The sequence below is a fragment of the Montipora foliosa genome, chromosome 3, assembly GCF_036669935.1.
Source record: "Montipora foliosa isolate CH-2021 chromosome 3, ASM3666993v2, whole genome shotgun sequence".
Classification (NCBI taxonomy): domain Eukaryota; kingdom Metazoa; phylum Cnidaria; class Anthozoa; order Scleractinia; family Acroporidae; genus Montipora; species Montipora foliosa.
In genome coordinates this window covers 40,944,548-40,954,547 of record NC_090871.1, presented here as the reverse complement: position 1 = coordinate 40,954,547, position 10,000 = coordinate 40,944,548, and the positions used below count along the sequence as shown (strand labels likewise).

The 10,000-nt window shown below is 40.1% G+C and overlaps 1 protein-coding gene across 1 annotated transcript in view; it reads left to right on the top strand.

Annotated features, from left to right (window-relative positions):
- LOC137997425 (uncharacterized) overlaps positions 1-4,828 on the top strand; it is a 41,046-nt gene extending 36,218 nt beyond the window's left edge. The window contains exons 14-15 of the mRNA XM_068843401.1: positions 74-282; positions 1,188-4,828. Coding sequence (XP_068699502.1) covers positions 74-282; positions 1,188-1,377 — 399 coding nt within the window. The 3' untranslated portion in view covers positions 1,378-4,828. The remainder of the gene's footprint in view (positions 1-73; positions 283-1,187) is intronic.
- The last annotated feature ends 5,172 nt before the right edge of the window (positions 4,829-10,000 follow it).

Sequence of the window (10,000 nt, the reverse complement as noted above, 5' to 3'; positions counted from 1 at the left end):
GGCTTAATGCTTCCAATGTTATTTCATTTTTATGCCCATTATAAACGTAGCTAATCTATTTGTCCTTGCTCAGTCTGTAGGTTTGTTTATCGGTGCTTTGGTGATGGATTTCAAGAAGTCAATTGTGATAGCTGCCGTGTTTGCGCTGTCAGTCATGCTGTTGGCTGGGTTCTATCAAAAAAACATGCCTCCCTGGCTTCTGTGGTTTCAATATCTTTCGTATTTGACTTATTCCTACGAAGCTGCCCTGATTACAGAGTTTGCGACGTCTCCCCCGTTTAGGTAAGCGGGGCATATGGTAATTAAAAAGCTTGTATGGAAACTCCACCAATACAACTGAAATGTGTATTGGTGGCTTGCCTGTGTTTGAATGCAAGGCGCATTCTCTAGGTCAGGAATTAGCACACTTGGGGGAAAAAAACGCTGTTGTAGTTTAGCATACCCTACTTGGCAGAAGTTTTAGCCGTGGTTTTCCTCTCTATAGAGAAGGAAAGAAATCCTCTGCACGAATCTCTCTCGATGTCGGCCAGAACTTTGGACGGATAATGGGCCCTTTGCAGGTTAGGGATCACATGGTACAAAAACCGCCATACTGGAACGCAATTTGCGCAGCGGGGCATCTAAAACGAAGCAATTGAATCTAAATTTCCTTTGTTTTAGGTGTCCCAGTGGCAATTTGCGTCCCAGCATAGCAGTGATTGCACCATGTCATCACTATTCTGCAAAGGGCGCATTAACTCTAAACTGGTATAAAACCGACTCTAACCAGTTTGAATTTTAACGCCTGCCCAATGGTGGTGTGGAAGCCACGTTCCATTGACGTTACGTCGCGCATGCGTGACAAAACATCGAGGAGACCCGTGCAGAGGTTTCCTTTCCTTCTTGCAAGAGAGGGACGTCAAGGAAATTTCTGCCAAGCAGGGTAAGTTTAACAGTTCATGGTCCAAGTAGTTGATTTTGTACGATCGATCTGGCCTCGGTTGTTCAAAAAGTGGATAACGCTATCCACCCTTCGAACAATAGGGGCCTGAAGGATTGGTAAAGTTTCACGCACTTCCCTATATACCTGCTAATGTTACCCACCCCGTTAAAGGGCTGAGAAAAGCCGAAAGCCTGATATATGCCCAAAGTTCAGCCTTTAGTGGCCTTTAACTTTGCCAATAATTAAGGTTTTCGTGTGGTTTTAGTTGCTCAGAAGTGAACTCCGCCTATGCAGTGTGCAAGAACAATGGAACTGTCATTCACGGAAAAGACGTCTTGGAGAAACTGAACGTTGCCCGATCTGTTGGAGAGAATTTCGGTGTACTTCTGCTGTTTATCGTTTTCTTCAGGGTGTCAACTTACTTTTGTTTGCGATTTCTGAATAGACCCAAGTGAGCGGAAACGAAATGTAGTGCACAATAGGCCACTTTTGATATATTAAAATTCATTCCTAAACAGAAGGCATCATCTCGAGGCCCTAGGGAATAAATATAAGGATTTTTATGAGTTTATTCCCCAGAGCCTCGAGATGATGCCTTTTGTTTAGGATTGAATTTTAATATATCAAAAGTGGGCTATTAGACAGACCAGACAGAAGGTTCCTAACTCTTGTTAGACGAATTGATGTTCGGTTTTTTCCTGTCTTTGTGCCAGAAAAAAATGCTACCGAGACTGTCCTTGTTTCAACCAGGCTTGAGGCCCTTGTTACGTTTCCAAGGCTCAAAGTTAGTGGACAAAATTCAAGTGCGTTTTTTCCCAGTCGCGATAAATATGTGTTTGTTCCTTCAATTTTCAAAGAAAAAAAGTTCATTGTATTTGTATTTGTTATTTTCGGTATTTGTCCCAGAAAAAAATGCCACTGGAACTGTCCGTGTTTGAGCAATCTTGAGGTTTTTTGTTGCGTTTCCAAGGCTCAAAGTTGGGGAACAAAATTCAAGTGCTTTTTCTCAGTCGCGACAAATGTGTTTATTCGTTCAATTTTCAACGGAAAGAGACTTAATTGTATTTCAGTTAGATTAAGAACTTTCCGGGAGCATACTGCACTGTCAAATTATCCAAGATTTTAATATACTGGAAAATGTTTCGTTCAAAGTTGTGTTCAGTTAATGTAAAGGTAGTACCAATTATTCTTTGTTTGTGCAAAGTAATCAGATCCACACTTCTGTTCCGATAAGCAATTTTTCTCGTGTTCTACGCATTTGAATTTGCAACATGCTTGCATACAAATTACAGAACACGCGCGCGTTGAAGAAGAGAAGGCTAAGCGATAACACGAGCTTGTACGTTTAAGTTTGAGCGATACTTAATTTCGTCGCATTCTTTTGAGAGCGTAACAAACGTGTGTGACTCAAATTAACGAGATTTATCTAGCCTGATTCAAGCATTCAGGTGCTACAGACTTGTCTAAATTTTGCGGCTCGGCGATGCAAATTTCTTTTTTTTTCTGTTAGGAGTGGTTTTTGTAATAAAGCAAAAAAAATACTAAATTACGTATCGAACCCAAAAGAAATAAAGAAAAATTATGTATCGAATCCAGGCTATTGCATTAGCAGTGTATGTCACACGCCACCGCACTATCGAGTTGCACAGCCAAAACATCAAAAATTTTATATCTTTAACCACTTTGTATAGTGAAACTAACATTATCCTCAACGGTAAGGCAACACTATAATCTTTTCGTAGGCTTCATTTCTTAATCTGGGCGAAATTTTAGCGGATTGAGTTAAAAATTAAACCTTCTCCAGTCTATTTTATTCCCTAAACGCATCGACCACTAAAAATGCCATCAGCCGTTTACGAAAGGGAAATAAGCCGCGGGGATAAGCTTTGGAGGGGTCCGTTATTTCAACCGAGTTTGTTTAATACTTTAAAAGGACTTTACGAATTGTTGATTTTCCTCATTTAAAACACAGAAATGGTGCATCAAGTGGACAAAATAGTAAAATATAGATTTTATTATTACTGGGCTGCCAAACCCAGTCGGAATTTGCGTTTGTTTGTTTGTTTTTTTTTCCGTGTCATGAAAAGTCTTGCCTGTCACTCCCCTGCTTAGTGGCGTCTGTGTATTCTTGGATTTCACATGACGTCACGGCCGCCATGTTGGTGTCCCCAAACAATGAAATGGCGGCCATGTTGGTGTCGCAATCCGATCCTCCGGGAATTGAAAGCTATTATTATGCTAACGCCTTCTTTTGTTTTCGTTGAAAAACATGGCTGTTGATCACTTGAGTGAAAACCAACAATAGAGTCTTCTGTGCGTATTAGGTTTGAAGGGGCTGGGGTAATGCGTAGATTTCTCTGGTGCAAAGAAAAGGAAAGGAAAGGAACTTTATTCAAGTGTCTAGTCGTTCTAGCGCTGGAACACTAATTGGGGACACTGTAAACTGAAATTAACAAGTAACGCAAATCAAGTCAAATGCTGGTTTTTGAGCAGACGGGAACACCGGAGTACCCGGAGAAAACCTCTCGGTGCAGAGTAGTGAACTAACAAACTCAACCCACATATGATGCCGAGTCTGGGAATCGAACCCGGGCCACATCGGTGGGAGGCGAGCAACCTCGTTCTCAGGGTCTTCTCGGCTTTCAATATAGCGGGGGGTCGGGAGAAGATCCTGGCACACAGTGAACTAACAAGATCGTTGATTGGTGCTTTTCTCACAGAATTCGTGTTTAATCATTTTCAAAAAATTGTAGCTGTTCCGTAAGAAGCAGCCGCAAATTAACAAGCATAACAGTAAAAAAATAATTCGCTGTTTTTTCACGTGGCACGGTGATCTACATCAGGCTTCGATTCCAATTAAAGCTACGTTGGCTTTTCACGTACGCTTATTGTCCACCTTAGACCTCTGGAATAGCGATCGCTGGATGAATAAAAGAACATAATGGTGTTTGAAATACGTAACGCTAATGAAGTGATTTTATTTCGTACGTACCTTTACGTTTTGGTTGATTTTGGCGTCTCACAATTGTAATTCCCTAACGCGAGCATTGTTACTGTTGTTCAATGTTTTCACCATGTCAGATTGTGTTACAAATTATAAAATTGTGCAATAGGGTTCATAGATTATTGATCTGGTTGATTTAGCAGTTGTATGTGGCGCTGTTGACTCGTGTCACTGTGGCAGCTGCAATGAGGGCGGGTACGTTAAATATAGGTCACATTCCTCAGGTCAAGACTAGAAGTCGTTGCTCCAATAATCAACAACTAAGCGAAAAGTTTCCCCGAGGCCTGAAACAACATTTTTGTTGAGTGATTAGCACTAGGAGACACTTTTGGTGTTGTTTATTTGCCTGCAGCACAGTGACATGTACACTCACCTGTGGAATGTGACCTGTGTTTTATTTTAATAGACCTGCAGCTGCAGTAATCCATATTTTCCCCATATCATCCCTTCCACACTCTTCAGCTAGTGGTGCACAGAGAGATTTAGCTGGGTCGGTTTTCATCATTGCCTTTTACTTTTTATTCACCCCAAACAAAGTGCATGTTGTCGCGGACGTTGGCGTTACATTGCGTGATTTTGAAACCCGAACTGCCGAACCCTAAGACTTGAAATGTAACCTATTGGGAAATATAATCTAAGTGAACTTTGTACCCTTTTTTGTGTACTGTATGAGAAGAGAGTTTCAGACAACGTGTCAAGCCACATCAAGCGTGTGATTTGTCGCGAGACCCGTTCACGACAATGTCATCTTGTAATTTTCCAAGAGGTTTATAATTTTAAGATTGTGAAGTCTTTAAAATAATTATTATTCTTGAAAATTATTGAAAGGCTTATCATTATAGTCTCGTTGACCATTCAATTCGCTAACGACTTCCATTTTAGCTTGTTCTGATTTAAAAATATAAATATGTATATTAAACAGTATGCTTTAATTTTGTACACATGATTTTTTTGGTTACTTTAAAGAATCACACTCCTGAGTTTTCTTGTACTCCAATAATTGAAGTTGAATTATTCCTTTTCAAAACATGCTTTGAAAATATTCTCTAGCATTGCTCAAGTTGAGGCATTACTGTCTCAAGATGTGGTACATCAAGTGATTTGGGGGAGGATTGCGAACTGGACAGGGGGATTGGGAAATAAAATTGAAGGTGACAAAGCACAGGAAATTTGCAACGTCACCAGCAACAAGAAACTGTTTCAAAAAAAGAAATAGTGTTTTGTTTAGGGACTGGTAAGGAGAGGCAGGAGAAAAGATAAAATACGGTAGTGTGGGTCACTTGGTCTGTTATATTTATTTCGCTTCATCTATTGAAACTCTCACGAAATAGACAAATGTGGACGTAAACTTTCTGAACGGTGAGAAGCCTGTCAAGGAATATTAACCATGAAAGGGAAGAACAGATACTTGTCTACAAACACCTATTTTTCCTTCAAATGCCACAGCATAAAATTTCAAATTCCGTTATCTGTGAATTTTCCATTACTTGTGTTACATGTGAACCTAGGCAGTTACCAGTAGTAGCTTTAAAATAACTGTTTTCTGAAAAACCCAAATTACTACTACAACTCACCAGTGCGAAGATTGTTTACATTACTGATTACCACGGAGAGAAATAGCTTTGGATTTTTCAACAATTGATATATCCCTTTATTGTAACCCAAAATCATACAGATAGTGAAAACTTCATATTTATGACTCATTTCCTTCACTTTCGTGTTTGTCAGCATTATGATTTGCCATACTTCAGGTTCACGTGTTCACAAGTTTGTTTTAAGTCTCATAGATGTTGAATTACAAACTCTTTTTTGAATGGCCACTCTACCTCCAAAACAGCAGATTAAAAGCCAGTTTGATAAAACAGCAAAGATCCCTCCCTTACCCTGGGCTCATTCGACAAGAACTGCCAACGATGATGAGATGCTTATGTTTAGGACTTGCACAAATTGCCCTTTTTTAATTAGGCCCGAAAGATTTCATGAGCAGCATTCCAAGACGTCACATTGTCTTTACTGGTAGGACAAGACATGGAAACGTTCTTTTCATAGCTTGAAAAGCACAAGAAGCAGATTGCTATGGAATAGCATGCTCATCAATGTACATTGGCTTGATTATGTCAACTTTACACTAAATATATCTACAACAAGAGGCTACAAGTAGCCTATACTCGGGCTTGCAAACGTACAGCGGTGTATTTAGCACTAAAGAAAAGAAAAGAGAGAAGTTTGTCCTTCTCACATCGGCCTTTCATTGCGACTCTTATGATGTTCGACTGCGTATGTAGCGAATACCCGGACCCAGATTATCTTCATTACAGGTGGTGACAATGACCACTGGACCATGGAAACGAGGTAAAAACAGTGTATTTATTTCAAAGTGGCTGAGCACATTGTTTTTTACTGATCAATTAGTATTCTTGCTCAGTGTTTGAGAAAGGAAACGCTAATTGAACGGTTTAAGATGAAACGAAATGACTCATCGAAACATCTTTTTAAGAAACAAATGAAAGAGCAATGAAGGTGAGATGTGAAAACATCTTTCCAAGATGACCAAACTTTCGTGCAGTGGTGCACGTAAAGGTCACTTTGTCACGTGCGCGACATGTGAAGATGTGGACTATATCTCGACACTTGAAAATTCCTTCAGAAGTACACAAGTTCCTTGAGGATGGCCATGCCAAATGAATCCATACCACGAGAATCAAATATTTAAAATATACCATTTGTTGTAATTTAAACTGGCAGTAATATGCACCCAATTGTCAAAATACATATATGTTATTTGCCAGCTGGGAGGTCCGTATAGGGAGAAACTGTGACCGAGGCCTCGAAATTGCTGCCCAAGGCCGCAGGCCGAGGGCAGCTTTTTTAAGACCGATGTCACATTTTTTTGCTATATGGACCGACCCTTTACTGGTAAATAACTTCTTTTTTTTTTTTTCCTCTCTCTCTCTCCCACCCTCTCTCTCCTCTCTTGTTTTAATTGTTGACTCGCACCGCGCTTGATAGTAAATGCAGTATTAAAGCGACTAACAAACTGAACGTTTCAAAGAGAAATATTTTTAATTTGAATTCTATTTCCAAACCTGTTGTCTAGTGAAAAATCACCCAAGCTCACGCAATGAGCAGGCCGGATGAGAAAATTCCGCCCGCTCCCGGAACCAATCAGATTGCAGCCTATTTTTTTTAATTCTGCCCACTCACGCATTGAGAAGAAAATAAAAGAGTTGTAATTCTGTGTGACCAAATTTTGGAAAGTACCTATCAAAAGACATACAGTAAGCAACATCTATTGTGCAACTTCCAAATACATTACCAGTATGGCTTGGGCTGTACTGAATCTGAAAAGTTGTGTTGAACGCTATGACTTCTGCAGGTAATTCTGTTAACATGAAATATGTTTGTCTCGATAAGCTTGATAAGGCAGTGTATAGTTCATTTCCTACATTTACAACTGATAATTACAGGGAAGTAATTAATTTCCTATCACAATTATGTAATAGCACATAGTGACATAGCTGGACATTCACTACCACTAGGATCAATAGGATGTGAACCAGGATGTTTCTAGGTTATGTCCCCGCAAAGGTTGAATTTACCAACAATATGCCATGCGGTGAACCAGACTTTTAACAAGAAACTATTTCAAAAAAAAAAATAGTGCCTCGTTTCCGGAATGGTAAGGACCGCTAGGAGAAAAGATAGAATACTGTAGTGTGGGTCACTTGGCCTGTCGTTCTTATTTCGCTTCGTGTATTGAAACTCTCGAGAAATAAAGATAGAAGTGTGAACGCAAACTCTGTGTTAAAAGTCTTCTGCAATAGTTTTATCATCCTTACTGTTAAATGCTCGTTTTGTGGATTTAGGGATACATTGCGGGATCATTTTCCAAATATTACTGGTGTTGTTGGGATATTTCAGAATCTGATCAGCAAAGAATTCTTTCTCAGCAATTTTAATTTCGCGCTTTACTTCCTGCCGTAGATCCCGAAAAGTACGCCAAACTATAGGGTCACCGGTTTTCCTTGCCTCTTGGCCTTGCGCGAGTGATCTCTGGGCTTCATTACAGTGCGGATATCATCTGTGATACATGGGTTGGGTTTGTTGCCACGTAATTTGAACGTTTTAACTGGTGCATGATCCTCAAGTATATCCATGAACAATGAATTAAATACGTTGCATAAATAAAGTTGTCTGTGAGGTCAGAATCAAAGAAATGCAACGGAGTATCTGGTAGTCTGTAGATTGTACAGACTATAAACGACTGCATATTCTTGACTTGTATTTTCAACTAAAGTTGATGTAGGCCAGAGGTTTGTAATCAGCGAAATTCACAATATCGAATTCATTAGTAACAGTTTCTTTGACCAGAATGTTGTGTTCCCGGCATTTCGGTGAACGGACATTTGAGATGTGCTATTTTGACATGCCCGCAATGATTTGTCACCAGTTTCGCTGGTAGAATAGTTAGCAGGTCCAGGGTTCAGTTTAACATCATTGCAAAATAGGTCTGAAAGTCGCGGTTGAGTTTTCCAAAATAAAGAACGGGTGCCCTTGATTTCTTGACTCTGATGATAACTTTGCTATTCGTCCGCCATCTTGAAACGTGAATGTTGCGAAGGTTGAAACCAGTAGCTTCGGAATTGGTCGCTTTGAGGCTTGAAAATGGATGTGGAAAATATTTACATATCATCCACTTTCCTTTGTCTTTGTCCTCTAAATCTCTCATTCAAGCTGGAAAAACGCCTCTTGTAACTCTCTTATGACTCACAACGTCTCCGTTGACGTCACATATGCATAGATTAGACCAGAAAAAAAAAACATGACCGTCGACAACCAACCTTATTGCCAGGGTCCTTTCTCTTCTTCCCTCGAGAAAGTACCCTGGTTGCGGCTGGTCACGTCCCTATGAGTACAAATGAAATGTGCACGGAGTGTGGGTCCTCGACTTAATTTTGTCAACAGTATTCAGTCCTATCTAGGGGAAGGCGAAACACAGGCTCCCCAAGCTGAAAATACGTTGTGTATGCGACAGTTTGTGTATATAGAGAATTGTATGGGAAAATCACCGATCGTAAAAAAATTGTGTAAATAACTATCTTATTTGAAATAAAGTTTTCCTACCTCAAATGTGTGACGAACTTGTCTCTTTTGCCGAGTTTAGAGCCATTCTGACGCCGTTTAGTGAAATTATCCGGATGGCCGTTTAGGCCGTTGCTAAAATAATAGGAAGGCCGACCACTCCATCCATCGCTGGCCAGACCTCACTCCACAAATCGTTTTTTCCTCAACAGGAAAAGTCCCGAATCGCAAAAAAAAAACAGTTCCATAAAGCCCAATAAATTTCACTCCAAATACGTGTGTTTCGGTGGCCGAAAGACTCAAGACGAACGAAAACTTTGCCTTAAAATTCACCTCTTCGGCTTTCCTCAGAGGCTTGTGACCGGGCAGTCAACAACGGAAACTCGCAAGATGGTTTCAGCCTCAACTCTGATTGGACCATTTGAATTTGACCGCGCGCTGGCAACACGACCGTTGTTGACTTGTGACCGGGCAGTCAACAACGGTCGTGTTGCCAGCGCGCGGTCAGAAAGCGGAGGAAGCATCATGGAGTCCCCTCGTATGAGAATAAAATGGGTATCGATGTTGCTTGTGGGCGAAAATATCTTAATTTTATCAAACTGGGCGCGTGCGTATTGAGTAAGTTTCATCTGGAGCGTAGAGCGTTTTGGGTAATAGTTCCACAGGGATTGCGAGGAAATTTAAAGTTCCTTAATTCACCGTGATTCCGTTTAAATTAAAAGTTGGTCAATACTGGATAGACGTTTTCAGTGAAATCATTGATTTGTTGGACACGAATCAGCAACAGGGTCGGCAGACTCGATTTAAGAACTACTTGCAAGAAGACTTTAATGTTCTGAAGAGTCCAGGAATATTTTCTAAAAACGTTACATAATTATTGTTGTTTTCCTGGAAAGTTCTAGATTGTGCTGATGTTTACTTATAAGTGACAGATCATGGAAAGTTCTAGAATCCTAAAAATAAGTATAAGTGATACCATGATTAATTTTCTT